General features: G+C 34.7%; 1 protein-coding gene across 5 annotated transcripts in view; it reads right to left on the bottom strand.

Annotated features, from left to right (window-relative positions):
• Nucleotides 1–16434, bottom strand: part of LOC114328206 (rho guanine nucleotide exchange factor 11) — a 767005-nt gene that overhangs the window by 615425 nt on the left and 135146 nt on the right. For 4 of the 5 annotated variants that reach the window (XM_028276988.2, XM_028276990.2, XM_028276989.2 and 1 more), the window contains exon 6: nucleotides 1854–2261. The exons of the other annotated variant lie outside the window; for it this stretch is intronic. In XM_028276988.2, the coding sequence (XP_028132789.2) occupies nucleotides 1854–2261 (408 nt within the window). The remainder of the gene's footprint in view (nucleotides 1–1853; nucleotides 2262–16434) is intronic. 5 annotated transcript variants of the gene reach the window in all.

The raw sequence follows: 16434 nt of genomic DNA, 5'->3' as shown, positions 1-16434 counted from the left end.
TCATCTGTCATTCTATCTGTATTAATAACGGAGGAGATAGACATACGGGCAGACAGTCATGAAACCGGAAGTATATATTTGTTCTCTTCTTGCGAAGTCACTTGAATTATTCCGGTGACTCTAAAACAGTACTTCTGGTCGCATTTCTAAAACCGGAAGTCCTATGTCAAGTTTCTCAACTTTCTTGTCATTCTGCCTGTTATAGTGGAGGACTTATATTCGCAGTCGGACGGACAGACAGCCTAGGTCAAATTTCTCACCTTTAGTACCATCCTTGGATTATAAGCTTTCATTTGCCATCTCATTTTTCATTCTACCTGGTAAAATGACGAAGGAATTATATTCGCGGTCGGACGGACAGACAGCCTAGGTAAAATTTCTTACCTTTATTACCATACTTGGATTATAAGCTTTCATTTGACACCTCATTTGTCATTCTACCTGGTAAAATGACGGAGGAGTTATATTCTCAGTCGGACGGACAGACGCACAGACAGCCTAGGTCAAATTTCTCATCTTTATTTCCATCCTTGGATTATAAGCTTTCATTTGACACCTCATTTGTCATTCTACCTGATGCAATGACGTAGGAGTTATATTCGCGGTCGGAGAGACCGACGGACAGACAGCTTAACTAAAATTTCTCACCTTTAGTACAATCCTTGGATTATAAGCTTTCATTTGACACCTCATTTGTCATTCTAGCTGGTATAAGGACGGAGGAGTTATATTTGCGGTCGGACAGACCGACGGTCAGACAGCCTAGGTAAAATTTCTCACCTTTAGTACCATCCTTGGATTATAAGCTTTCATTTGACACCTCATTTGTCATTCTAGCTGGTATATTGACGGAGGAGTTGTGATCACAGACAGACAGACGGACGTGGATAGTTCAAAGTTTTCACATTTTTTCAAAATTAGGTGAAAACAACAAAATAGCAATTCTGCTTACCGCATTGGACAATTCAAGTCAAATTAGGTATATCGGTTTTGATTATTTGCATTGCTAAAAATTGATTTTTTTATTGTTAAACAAAGCTACCTAGTGCTTGAGTGATGTTTTCAATGATTTCTCATTTAAAATCGAACGAGTAGGTAGAGTAGGTACAAGTGCAAGCGAGGCAATTTCTACATAGCATGCGTTAAAACGCATGTATTAGGCACGAAAAACACTATGTGTTTATAGCTTTGTTTAACAATAAAAAAATAAATTTTTAGCAATGCAAATAATCAAAACCGATATAATTTGACTTAAACTTTTAAATTCGGTAAGCAGAATTGCTATTTTATTTTTCAATCAAAAGTTATTCGGGTTCAAAAATTGCAATTATTCGATTTTTTGAAAGTTTAACTGCGTTTATCTCGAAAACTATGCATCCTACGAAAAAACTTGTAGGAACATTTTTTGCTTAGAATGACCCAAAAATACAAAAAAAAGTTTTGTTTTGTGAGAAATCGCTGTTATGTAATTTCTCAAGTTCTTTGTTTATAACAATCTTATCGACATCCGGATCAACTGTTACCCAAAAAATTCGTGTTCTACGGGTCAAAATACATAAAAAAACTTGGGTAAGTCCATCTGAATAAAGGAGGCACAAAATAGAAAAAAAAGTAATTTCCTTTGCAGATTTTTTGTGGTGAAATATTCTAACTGTAGGAATATGCACGTGTCGGCCAATCTATTAGTAATAGAGCTTATCATTGAAACGACTAGAACTGTTTCTACCTTTCAGTGTGACAGTTGAGCAGATTACTCGTGCAAACATAAATAAAACAATTCCTCAATTCGCCATTACAAGAAACTTGATATAAATAAATAAAAATATAAACAAGAAACTCACAAGGTTACTTACATCATTTACTAATGTAGCACATGTAGCCACTAACGGATACGACATTTGTTTATTTATCGAGTTGACCGCGTCCTCCAAGGGAACAGGAGCGGAATGTGAGGATCTGGGAGGCAAAGGAGGAGGTTTTTCAGAGGAACTGAGCACCAAAGGACCTACTGGTGGTTTAGTTTTCCTCTGAGGACTCTTAGGCGTGTTAGCGTTAATTTCGTTATTGATGAAGTTAACATCCAAAGGCACTTTGCCGTTAATGTATGGCAAGGTACGTTTGTTAGGATCTGTCGAGGCCCTTTGACGTATGTTAGGGTTATTTCTTTTCGGGAGAGGGGGCGGTGTGTCGGAGTTTCCGTTTGGGGATGTGGGTGTGTACTTTTTGGGGGAAGAAGAGGACTCTGTGGACGGAGAGTGTTGCTGTAAGAGATAGAGACAGTAAAGCGAAGTTAGTTAAATGTGTTGATGCTGCGTAGGCATGGGACAGCCAAGTAATGAGTTAATATATTAATAATTCCAGAATCCAGTATGAATCATTTCGTATTATTTTGAAAGAAAATAAATTTTAATGACATAATAATATAACCGTTACTTAGCTCTTAGCTCCGTTAACGTATTATCTTGATAATGTTAATTTTAATAAATAAACAAGAGATAAGAAAGAATGCTGTAATACAAAAAAGTAATTGCATGACCATTAGTGAATGTAATAATTCCGACATCATTTGTAGTCATAATAAGGTAAAAATTCTCACTCTTGAGGTAGAATTTTTAAACAATTGTATGGTACCTCTGCGGCTAACATATTCATATTGGCATACCAATTTGGAAAGCATGAGTTCAATTCACGGCACCTACAACGAAATTTTTAATTTCTAAAAATTATACGAGCCGTCACCGTATTTCGGAGAGTACGTAAAGCCGTCGGTCCCCCGGACTAGAGAGCGAATCGACACTAGTTACACGAAACAGGATTAAAGATGGAATTGAGGCTGAAACAATTCGAAAGAATCTCCCCGGCAAAAATGCAATATGTACTACACTGCGCGTCAGAGAAAACGGACACCCCAAAAAATAGGTCATTTTTTATGTCTCGTATCTCCTAAACCTGTTGGCCGATTTAAGTAATTTTTTTAATATGTGAGAGCCTTATTATTTAACAATATCGCTGTAATAAGATTGTTGCTAATAGTCCATTCTTTCACGGTTTTTGCTCTAAATTTTAAAGAACCGCTTGGATTGACATGAAATTTGGCATACGTATAGCTTACATGTCAAAGAAAAAAAGTGATGCTGTGCCGATGTGTGCTTTTACCCTGGGGGTGACTTTCACTCCCACTTGGGGGTGAAAAAATATATGTCCAAAATAAGTCCGGAAATGGGTAAACTGACTAATTTTAAGTAACTTTTGTTCTATAGAGCTTTTTCGCCAAGTCAACACTTTTCGAGTTATTTGCGAGTGAATATGTTCATTTTTCAACAAAATAACCACATTTTTAGACGGTTTTTCGCAAATAACTCAAAAAGTAAGTATTTTGTCGAAAAGAACGATCTTAGCAAAAATATAGCCTATAAAAAAGTAAAAATAATCGTGTACGCGTTAGGTCTCTGGATCTCGTAGAACCAGAGTTATAGCCAATGAAAAATATATTCATATTCACCAAATTTCAAATAGAATATTTCGACGTAAAATATTTAAAAAATTAAGCACTTTTTGGGGAAAACCTATTATAACTTTTTTAAAGTGTTTAAAAAAAGCTTTATTTCTGTTTTTACAAACAGTTTCTAGTATTAAATTTAAGCAAGTTACACTCAAAATAAAGACCACCCCCTAATTAGCAAATTAAATGAAATTAATCGTTACCGCTCCACAAATTATTTTACTTATGTTGTGTTTATATGATCTGTAAGTTTCATCGATTCAAAGTGCTTATTTTTGAAAAAATTTGGTTTCAAAGTAAAATTTTTAAAAATGTAAATTTTGAAAAATATGCTTTTTTTCAAAATAACTTAAAAATTGTTAGAGATACCAAAAATCTCGAAAAACAAAAAAATTCAGATTTACTTTTCTGAATATCATGTATTTTTTTTGTTTTTCTGTTAGACAAAAATTGATTAAGATTTGGTGTTTCTAAATTTGCATACATTCGTGATCAGTGACTCGTTCAACCCCTTTTAACTACAGCCCTTTCAATAATAAGGACTTTGAACCGATGAAACTTACAGATCATATAAACAATATATGTAATATACACGAGTCAAGAAACTTGTGAAGTCGTAACGATTACGTTCATTTGAGATACTAATTAGGGGGTGATTTTCTCCATTTTTTTACCAAAACCAAAAGGGACTAACTTTATTTTGAGCGTAACTTGTTTAATTTTGATGCTAGAAATTTTTTTTTATAAAACAAAAATGAAGCTTTTTTTAAACACTTTAAATAATTTGTAATGAGTATTCCCCGAAATGTGCTTATTTTTGGTTATTTCACGTTAAAGTATTCCATTTCGAATTTGACGAATATGAACCTATTTTTCATTAGCTATAACTCTGCTTCTACTAGGTGTAGAGACGTGATATATACACCATTTTTTAAAATTATTTACAGGCTATATTTTTGCTAAGAATGTTTTTTCGACAAAATACTTACAATTTGAGTTATTTGCGAAAAACCGTCTAAAAGCGTGGTTATTTTGTTGAAAAAATGAACATATTCACTGCCAAATAACTCGAAAAGTATTGACTTAGTGAAAAAACTCTATAGAACAAAAGTTACTTAAAGGCACTGGCTATTGCGGTAACGGTCTTGCTCAAGGGTCCAGCCACAGTGAGAGCTCAGCCTGGATCCATAATCCACCTCCCTACTGGTCGGGGCGAGATTATGTTAAAGCAATACAGCTGCGAGGAAACCTTCTACCAACGAAGGGCATCCCATCAAATCCACCACACCTACGGCGATGTAGAATGGGATGTGACAGAAACGAGTCTCTTAGTCACGTCTTGCAAAAGTGCTCTAGGGCACATTGGCAAAGATGTAAGAGACACGACCAGCTCGTTTCTTATCTACGAAAGACAACCGAAAAGAAAGGGTGGTTATGTGAGGTTGAGCCTCGGATTACAATGCCGAGTGGCGAGTTAAAAATACCTGATTTTGTCGCTGTGCTGGGTGACAGAGTACTGGTTGCAGACGTTGGCGTTCACTGGGAAGGCCCAGATCCGTTAAGTGTCGCCGCCGCACATAAGACGGCGAAATATACGGAGCCTTTATTCCTTCAGACCATGCAAGCCCGGTATCCTGGGAAAATCATCTGCATGGCACCTCTCATAATAGGGGCAAGAGGTACTTGGTGTCAATCGAATTCGAAGATTCAGCGAATTCTTAGTCTATCACGGCTAGACATTAGGAATCTCATTCTAAAGACCATTCAAGGCAGCCTGTTCATTCATAGTCACTTCATGAAGTCCTAACATGAGTGTACTTATGGAACAAATTCCGAGTCATCATATACGTTTCGTCAGGGTCATATTTTTAAACTTTACCCACTAAGACTAATTAATGTTATGTGCATGTCTTTATGTTATTGTGAATGTCGGCGCTTCACGCCATTTTTGACCGGTTCTCGTAAGGGGTCCACTATTTATTATTTTACCTCGCTAATTTTTAATGTCAGAGCATTTCTCTTGGGAGTGGCGTAGCTACGCAACGGGTGCGAGCGATAATACTAACACGCCGATATTGTCTGCTGAAACATCACAGCAAAAAGAGCCGAACATCACTGGTTGGTCGGATCAGCGATTCGGAGCGCGGGTGCGACCAACCAGTGAAAGAGTGCTAGATCGATGACGAGGGGGGCTGATGATGAATTTGCCCCTCGACCGGCATGCCTAGGCACGCCAACTGAGGTTTGGCTCCACTCTGACTAGCCAGTTTATCCATTTCCTGACTTTCTTTGGACGAATATTTTTTCACCCCCCAAGAAGGGGTGAAAACCACCCCCAGGGCAAAAGCACATATCGGCACAATATCACTTTTTTTCTTTGACTTGTTAGCTATGTGTATGCCAAATTTCATGTCAATCCAAGCGATTCTTTAAAATTTAGAGGTTTTGCAATATTTTACCGTTAAAGAACGGACTATAAATAGGTAAATTTTCATTGTATACCGGGTGTACCAATCAAACTGTGTTTTTTTTTCTCAAAGTTCGCAACACTATGTGGAATATTCTAGCATTTATAAAATACTGAAATTAAAACCCAACTATAGCCTCAGGTTTTCTAACATTCTGTTTTTTGATTCATTCGCTTATGTTGGATAATACAAAAGTTAGGTACTTTATCAACTAGCCATGCTCTTCATCAGTACAGGGTGTTTCTAAATAAGTGCGACAAACTTTAAGGGGTAATTCTGCATGAAAAAATAATGACCGTTTGCTTTATAAACATATGTCCGCCCATGCTTCGTTTCCGAGATACGGGATGTTAATTTTTTTCTTACAAACTGATGATTTTTTTATTGCTTTAAAACCGGTTGAGATATGCAAATGAAATTTGGTAGGTTCTAAGAGATAGTTATTGCGCATTTTTTGACATGCAATTAATAATTTTATATTCAACATTGGCGCGCTTATGGGTAATATGACGATCATATTACCCGTATGCGTAATGGTGAATATAAAATTCTTAATTGTATGTCAAAAAATGTGCATAACTACGTTTTAAAACCCACCAAATTTCATTTGCATATTTCAACCGGTTTTAAAGCAATAACATAAATCGTCAGTTTGTAAGAAAAATTCAACATCCCGTATCTCGGAAACGAAGCATTTGCGAACATACGATTATAAAGCAAACTGTTATTATTTTTGAATGCAAAATTACCCCTTAAAGTTTGTCGTACTTATTTAGAAACACCCTGTACTGATGAAGAACATGGCTAGTTGTTAAAGTACCTAACTTTTTTATTATCCAACATAAGCGAATGAATAAAAGAACAGAAGAAAACCTGAGGCTATAGTTGAGTTTTAATTTTAGTATTTTATAAATGCTAGAATATTCCACAGGGTGTTGCGAACTTTGAGAAAAAAACACAGTTTGATTCGTACACCCGGTATACAATGAAAATTTACCTATTTAGCAACAATATTATTACAGCGATATTGTTAAAGAATAAGGCTACGACATATTAAAAAAATTACTTAAATTGGACAACAGGTTTAGGAGATACGAAACATCAAAAATGACCCATTTTTTGGAGTGCCCGTTTTCTCTGACGCGCAGTGTATATTAGATATTATTATCCGAGATTTAGCCAGACTCCCTCTTCTAGGGGGAAAACTCACTCATCCCAGATACATACGGTATCAAAAGAATTGAACTATGGTGAGACTCTTTCCGTGTTATAGAGCTCTAGGTAACTTGGTACGTCGGAGTATTTCCCAAAAATTTTCTTACGAATCTGGATGTTGAGAATAGTATCGCTTTCTGCATTTTCTTATAGATATGTTCATTAAGACCCAGCTGTTTTATGTTCTCTAAGAGGCCCTTTGGAGAGATTCCAGTAGTAGAGGGAATTATAGGTATCGTTTGGGTACTTTCCATTAGCCATTGTCTCCTTATTTGTATTTCCAGATCTCGGTACTTGGCGATCTTTTCGTTGTATTTTACATGTAAATTATTACTGTTAGGTATCGCTACATTTATTAGTGTTGTTTGCCTAGTAACTAGTATGAGATCCGGTTTATTATGTGCCACTCTGTAATGGTGCAATTTCTATACCCACTGGATATATGGAACAATTAGAAGTAATATTGCCGAAACAATTGCCTTATTTTTTTAAAATCTCCGCATATCGCCCCAGATTGATCCATTCGCGTTTTCAAGCAATTATTGCTCAAAAAATTACCCGTATAAGCGCACCTTAGTTCTTTATCTTTACCTTGTCAATGTCTGGAATATTTACAGGAAAACAAAAAAAAAAGAGATAGATGTATAGCGTTTCGTTCCTCCGAAAGAAACAAATGTTCATATGTATCAAGTTTCCTTGGAATACAAAATAGAGTATCAGTTTAAAATGTAATATTGAACTATAATGAAATCTTAACCACCTATTCCATATCAAATAATATTGTATTACGTGCAGGCGAACGTTACAATATACTCGTATTTTTGGAAATAAAAGGTATATATTTCATAATGTTTTATAAATACGACGTCTTCTTAATCGACCATTCAACATTTTCGTTCCCCTAATCCAGTGGTCGGCAAACTTTTTATCCAAAGTGCCAAATATGAACATTACAACAATTTAAAAAAAAATTTGGAGCCAAATTTGCTTGTTCAGCAAACTTTCATTACGCTAAATAAAACTAAAGGGTCTAATCAGTCTGTTAAGATAGTGAAAAATGCTCCCAGCGATATTCCAAGAATAAAAGAACAACATGTTCTACATCAAAAAGTATTCGACCAAAAAAATGTTTAAACCCTTAGCCGCATCCATAACCCCCCAAAAAATTAAATGTGTTTTTTCATTTTTGGGCCATATCTTCGTTTCTAATCATTTCCTACAACACTGTATTTTTTACAAAATCCATTTTGGCGCAAAATCCATTTTTTTTAATGTTGATATGTAGAACCGAAAAGGGAAAGAACAGCAATCCTGAGCTTTTTTAGCTGATTATAAGAATCAGGAATATTATTTCAAGCGTTGAAAATGATCATATCTTTCTTCTCCATGTCATTCAAAGCAGACTACTTCTTATGTTGTGGATATTTTTTCTTCTCCAATATTTCCAATTCAACATAAAGACGCTCGCATTTAGTGCGCCATACCTCCTTGTTTTTTAATCCAGAAATTGTATTGCAAAGCTATTAATGCCAATTTCAAAAAGAGAAAATTTCAACTCAGTTGTAGCATTAAAAGAATTTTTGAAAAATGCTAAAGTTTGTAAGTTTGATAAAAGCTAATTTATCAGAATAAGATGTAATGTTTTTCCTACCAATTTTTTTAAAGGAACATATTATTGCGCTTTTCGTAGATATTTGTAGCAGAGCCTCACCTAAGGAGCCAAAGAGCCACATGCGGCACCGGAGCCGCACTTTGCCGACCACTGCACTAACCTAAATCAACAAAAAAATGTAAATGGCGAGTAATATGCCAAAATTCTTGTATTTGACTATGAATTTTAGTGCACCATTTCCTTATTCCCCAGAAATAGCTCACAGCTGACAAAACACCTCGACGACGCACAGTGGTTCCAAATGCCGAAAACGTGGTCATGAACCTTTAAAAGCGTATATTGTTTATACATTTTGGAATTACTTTCGTTCTTAATGGTTTTTTGGCATCGCTGATTACGAATCTGGCCTTATTTTTTCTGAAAAAGAAAATGGCGGATCCAACATGGCGGAAAGAAATTGAAAATATCAATCAAAAAGGAAAATTTTTTATCAAATTTGGTAGGTAAGGTCGCTGATTACAAATCTAATTTTACTTTTTTTTTAAACAAAATGGCGGATCCAATATGAACGAAAGAAATTCGAAAATTTTATTTTAGCTGCATTTTTGTTTAAAATTTTATATTATAACGGACTTTTGAAACTGCTGATTACCAATACACTTTCTTTATGAAGTATAATATTCAGAACCTATTACTTATGTACAACTGCCCATACATACTCAACAATCGCCAGAAACATGTAATATGCGTCATTTCCCACTTCTGTATTCAAACAACTGCCAGAAATGCATAGGCAGTTATAGGCAGCTAAACCAAAGTGATTCTGTATCTCCTTACTATATATTTTAAGATTAATAAACATTAGTCGCAGAATTATGCAGAATTTTGTACTTTCTGAATGCATCTTTACAAAATTTCAATTATTTCAAGTATATTTTCACTATTTATACATTAACAAATTTAAGGCATTTATTGTTAATAAATATTGATTTAAGTTACACCTTACATTACTACATACTTAAAAAAGAAGAATCTGCTTTACAGCGATAAAATTGATAAACTACAAAACGTTTTACAGCGTTTTCAATATACGCGTTCTTTTTCACTTTCTCTGCCGACCAAAATAAGCCCGGACATGGCCCACTTGTTCCTGTTGTGAATCAGAATACATTCAGTCTGATCTTCATACCTGCGTATTAGGACTCTACGATAGTATGAGAAAACAACTGTAAACATGAAAATCCCTAAATAGGGACTCCTTTTTTCGCCTCATGACCACGTTTTCAGCATTTGGAACCACTGTGCGACGGTAAGAAATTTTCTTCTAATTCCGAGATGATTGCTGCTATAAACCTACACTGAAGATATTGATAATAAATAATTTCCAACATCCATAGAATTGTGTGCTGAGTGAACAGGAAAATATTGAACGATAAAATAATAATGTTCGTCGTGAGCCTTCGTATTTGTTGAGGAGTCCCTGTTCTAATAAAAGTTTAAAAATAAACCTTGTCATATTTATTGACCAAAGTATAACTGGTATGGAAATGGTTTGAAATAATATAAAAGTGTTTAACAGGTAATAATGAATTATAAAAAAATTATTAATAGAAATGACCAGTCGGCAATAAAAATAAATAAGATAAATTATCCGAACAGTTAAAAGGTGGAATATTACGATATCGTCAGCAACTAAAAAAACTCAATATTCTGTTTATATGCTAACAAAATAATTGAATTATTAGCTGTGTATTCTTTGTGATGACATATTTTACATTGTTTTAAAAACATACCAGTTACAAATAAACAAAAATGACATGTAACTGAATAAGCGATTCTGTTCTCGTGCGTCACATATTATAGTTGACCAATGAGCAATGAGGCTACTTTTTCTTTTACTTATTATATGTTGTTGACAAAAAAGCAGAAGTATTGATATATGTATGTATAAATTCAGGTGGATTCAATACACTTGATCACATTTTGCGGTCTGTTGTCATAAACGTTTTTCTATGTGCTTCCTCTCACTCTTTTACTTGTGAGCTCCATTGCATAACTTGATAGGTTATTCGATTTTTGTCCACTTAACACATCATTATTGAGTAGTTTTCTCTATCCTGATTAATTATGTCGCACCCCGACTTCAACAGTGCCATAACCCTAAAAAAATGGAAAATCTGTTGTTTGGAATAACACATTCCTTTAGGCGTTACCTTCATTGTGGAAGAGTGTTACACAATTTATGGATTTATGTCGAGAATGGATGTGTGATGATAAGTACCTACTCATTTTTAAATATTGCCCATGCATTCCAACATGTGATAATGCATTTGTTAACCAAGAAAAATTACTCACGTAAAACTTGTGATATGGCAGGTTTATACGTCCTAAGGCGTGATTGATTTAAATGGAAAATAGTAACTACATCAGTCAAAGTTTGTTTAGATGTTTCTGTAAACACTTTCTGTAATTTTGAAGTACTCGTAATACACTTTGCAGGCTTTTTTATCTTTTATTGAGAGACAATGAAATATCTGAAATTAAAAAGCAAGCAAAGTGTGTTACCAAGTATAAATCACAGAAAGTGGTTGACCAATTTCAGAAAGGCAAATGACCAAGTATCTAAACAAACTTTGACTGATGTAGTTACTATATTCCATTTAAATCAATTTGTAGCAGCTTTGTGTCTTCCTTTATATTCAGATGTATGAAAAAATGTGTTGTCTTTTTAAAGAGAATAATTTTCATAGTTAGGTACTCAAAAAATGGGTAATATTTATTATGGTTTGATCTCCATATTAAACTTGTTATCATGGGCTATGATTTTTTCTAAACATATATAATATGTAAAATAAAAGTTGTAATGTATTCTTACAAAAAGTTATAGATTAAAACTCTTTGAAATAACAAAAAAAAAATTGGGAAACCTGGGACAAGGGTTAGGGTTAACATTTTGGGCTGAAATTTGAAATTGATGAGTTTGTAGGCTACCCATCACCAGAAAACAGCCGGGGAGATATTAGTGAGACGCAATGAGCTTGAAATAAAAAACACTATTCAACTTAATCTACATATTACTTTAAGTCAATAATGACAATACTCCTTATCTCATATTCGTTTATAAAGTGATAATATATAAGTAAAACAACTCGATCCGATAGAAACAATAGTAAACTATACTAATATCTATCTAATTTTAACATTATTTTTATGGTATCTATTAATTTGCACCTTCAATAAGTGACAATATTTTCATACTGTTTTCTAGAATTATTAATATTTCGATGTTAAAAATAACTATTGGGTGTTTAAATGACTCACTGAGTTAGTAAAAAGTTATTTACAATATGTATACTGGATGTCCCAACCACCAATTAAAACAGAATTTGGGACGTGTTTTTACAATACATTTACATTCTGTGATTATTATTTTATTACACTGATCGAAATAAAAAAAGATATAGTAAATTTCATTATAAGCATTTATTATTAAAACAAAAGAGACAACAAAGTCTGGAGTAGACATTCATGTTGTTATTGTATGTCATACAAAAAGAACAGTTTATTGTATGACCACAAGAAAAACTTTAGAGGAATTTTCTAAATAAGTAATTAAAAAACACTTAATATTTAAAGAAAACCATTGTTACTAATATATTGTTCTGCTTTTGTCAATCTTTTAATTAAACATTGCATCTCCATATCCTATAGTTTTCAACTACCAGACGTGATGCTGTCAAACTTTTCTCCTTAATATATTTAATTACTAGTATCCGATATAAAAACAGTGGAGAACTGATGGGGAGGCCTTTGTCCAGGAGTGGATGTAAACAGGCTGAAGAAGAAGAAGAAGAGATCCTATATAACCTCAGAACCTGGTTTAATACAAAATATGTGCAGCTTTTCAGCGCTGATGTAGATAAGATAAAGATTGCCATGATAATCGCCAACCTTCGTCACGGATAGACACATCAAGAAGAAAAGAAGGTACTATATAAAGTACGTGTGCAGTCGCTCTAAAAATACGTTGGCTGAGACGTCATCACAGTGTTTAAAATTGGTCAAAACGTGATCGAAACTAAATTTGTTTAAACTGTAAAAGTTATCTCGCTGAAAATTTGGAATATTTGAGGTATTATACCGGATAACGAATATATAATATATAATAGGGGTCGTTTTTTAGTTTTCGTCCCTTCATTAGGGGGTGAATTACTTAAAAAATATCCTTATAGAGGGTGTTTCATTAAGAATGTCCAATCTTTGAGTTGTAGATTCTAGACCTCAAAATATTAGGATTTAACCCAAATCAATTAAATAAAATGTGGCTCCTTACAGAATTACAGGGTGTTTTATTTAAAAATTTAAAAACTATTTTTGCTCAGTGGTTTAAAACTTTTCAACGTATCCTTTTCATACTTTGCACAAAGTGTAGGTACTGTACACCCTATAAAATTATGTTAAACAAACGTTTCTGACTACTACCAGAGGCGTACGACAAGGGACAGTGAATGGTTGACCCTTCCCAAATTCTACGCCACTGGCGGAAATGCCATTTTAGCGCAATTTTTCGATTCTCCAATACTCTCTATGTAAATAACATACACTTCATTCGCAACGATAAAGTCATTAGTTTTCGAGATATTTGAAGTTTAACATGTAACGGCACAGATATTTGATTAATGTATTGTGTCGTTTAATTTTAAACTACAAAAATATCTCTAAAATCAATGATTTTATCGTTAAGACTGAAGAGTATATTATTCATTCATAATGATAAAATCATAAGTTTTCGAGATATTTGAAAAATATCTGTGCCGTTACTTGTTTTCAAATATCTCGAAAACTAATGATTTTATCGCAAACTTATTAGTTGCGCATCTTTGCGCAGTTTGTCTTATATATTTTTTTATTCCTTACATTATGATCTTCCATTTAGTGAAGGATTTAATGTGGCACAAGATGGCACAATAAACGTAATACGCTGTCAAACATTAATTTTATCAAAAATTGTATAGGTATTTAGACAGCCGATTATATCAAAATCACCTTTTCGTGAAGCTAACTATGCTATTTTAATCTTTAAAGTATGTACTTTTATCTCAAATAATTACTTTTATATTAGCTATCCACATAAATGAAGTAATAATAAAAGTAAAAGGCAGCCTCTGAGGATTTAAGTTTGATGTATAAAATTATATTGAATTTTGTACTTTTGATCATTAATACATCTGGCCCTAACAAACATAAAAAATCAATTTTTGCTGAGAAGTTGCATCATGAGTAGTACAAACAAACCCCTTAATTTCGACATTCTCAGATTTTTTTTCGTACTTACGATCACGTTTCCTTCAATTTTGAATACTGTGCGCCAGTCCTTAAGGCTCGATGCACATTTGTGTGTTTTTAAGTTGCGTGCACGCTGCGAGCAAGCTGCTTGTTTTCAAGCCAAGTTTCCCGTCAACACACATTTGAGCGGTTTCTCGGGGTCAATACAAGCCAGAAATAAACAGCTCTGTATCTACATTGAAATCGATCGAGCGGTCAACGGGTACTGAATGATTGCCCAGCAAAAGACTGCCAAACCGCATAACTTTTTTTCAAGCCGCGTGCACGTGTCGGAGTAGCAGAAACTGGTGTGCTGTCGGTCCACGCGGATTGCATGTTACTTGCACGCCGCGGCTCAGTTCGAGTGTGCAGTGAATAAATTCAACTCATTTACTGCTGAACCGCCAGCGATCGCACGTAGCTTGCTCGCAGCGTGGCGTGCAAGATGCTTGCAAGTGGCCTGCTAACCGCATGGACCCAGAGCACGCCAGTTTATGCTACGCCGCCACGTGCACGCCGCTTGGAAAAAAGTCATGCGGTTTGGCAGTCTCTGCTGATCAATCATTCAGTACACATTGACCGCGCGATCGATTTCAACGTAGATACACAGCTGTTTATTCAGAAACTTGGCTTGAAAACAAGCAGCTTGCTCGCAGCGTGCTTTCGCTGGCGCTTCAGCAGTACATGAGTTGAATGTATTCACTGCACACTCGAGCTGAGCCGCGGCGTGCAAGTAACTTGCAAGCCGCGTGGACCGACAGCACACCAGTTTCTGCTACGCCGCCACGTGCACGCGGCTTTAAAAAAAGTCATGCGGTTTGGCAGTCTCTGCTGGTCAATCATTCAGTACACGTTGACCGCGCGATCGATTTCAACGTAGATACACAGCTGTTTATTTCTGGTGTGTAAGTATTGACGTGTACTGATGGGAAACTTGGCTTGGAATCAAGCAGCGTGCATGCAACTTGAAAACACGCAAATGTGCATTAAGCCTTAGAATCCTCGCCTGCATTGCAGTGGTAGTGTGTTGGCCAAATCGTGCAGCACATGATGCTGATAGAAAATACGTTCAGGGGTTCAGGCATCAAATGTCAGAAATTGTCAATTTACCTCAGAATTCTCTGAGGTAAAATGTTCTAGAAGCAAACAGAGCCTACGTTCGTAATTTCAGGTGAGAACTATTTCAGGCGAACACCATTAAAGTTTAGAAAAATCCGGATAGGGTATTGGAATCATGGGCATCATACAGAGTTGGTAGATGCGCTTAAATGGAGGAGAGTTAAAATTGCTTACTTTGGAAAGTGGAAAGGACGAGAGGAAACAGAAATACGCAAAAGATACTAATTATGGTATGTACGGAAAAGTAATATTAGGAATGAAGTTGGTATACATTCTGATAGAAAAATGAAAGAGAAAATAGTAGAAGTTGTAAGAAATAGAGGTTTTGAATGTTGTATGTCTAAGCTATTAAGTTCAGGAGACCTGAAAGCTATGAGACCACGAAGGGTTGTAACGCCACGGAGAGTTAGGGCCGGTTGTTCGAACGCTAATCAAGAAGTTGATTATAATAATTAAGTCCCCTTAACAACCATCAAATAATAAAACCCCTCATTCGTACGTCAATCAGTTGATTGTAATTAATTATGTTAATTATCATTATGATAATTAACATAATTGATTGATTGATTAATTATTAATTAACATAACAATTATTAACATAATTGATTAATAAATCTCATAATTGTAATCAATTATGTTTTCAGCAACCCAAACAAAGTTGACATTGACAGTTGGTGACAGTAATTAAATAATGATCAGTTGATTCCATTTTTGATTAGCGTTCGAACAACCGGCCCTTAGTAAGTAAGTAAGGCGCTATAATCTGTAAAAACGATTTTTGAAAATGGAAAATGAAATTAAAAAATGGAAAGTCCCCACTAAAATGAAAAACTTAATTTTTTTGGTTTTAGGACCTAATCTTAACAACCCAATAGGTCCCATAACGATCGAGTAACTGCAAATTGAACATACTTGCCTCCCCTACTGTAAGGTACAGAAATGTTTTTAAGACCGGGTTAAGTTGTAGAAACCCTAAAAAAAACCTATAGACATAGTACAGCTATGTAGATATGTGTTTAGGCTTTCTGTGCCTATTTTTGCACAATCTGATTAAATATTAACAATTACAATAGTATAAATTCTGATAGAAAAATGAAAGACAAAGTAGTAGTAGTTGTAAGAAATAGAAGTTTTGAATGTTGTGTGTCCAAGCTATTCAAGTCGGTATGAGTGAGAATGAAAGAAAAGCTTAT

Source organism: Diabrotica virgifera, chromosome 1 (assembly GCF_917563875.1).
Source record: "Diabrotica virgifera virgifera chromosome 1, PGI_DIABVI_V3a".
NCBI lineage: Eukaryota > Metazoa > Arthropoda > Insecta > Coleoptera > Chrysomelidae > Diabrotica > Diabrotica virgifera.
The sequence above is the reverse complement of the archived record's forward strand: the minus strand, read 5'-3'. Positions and strand labels throughout refer to the sequence as shown.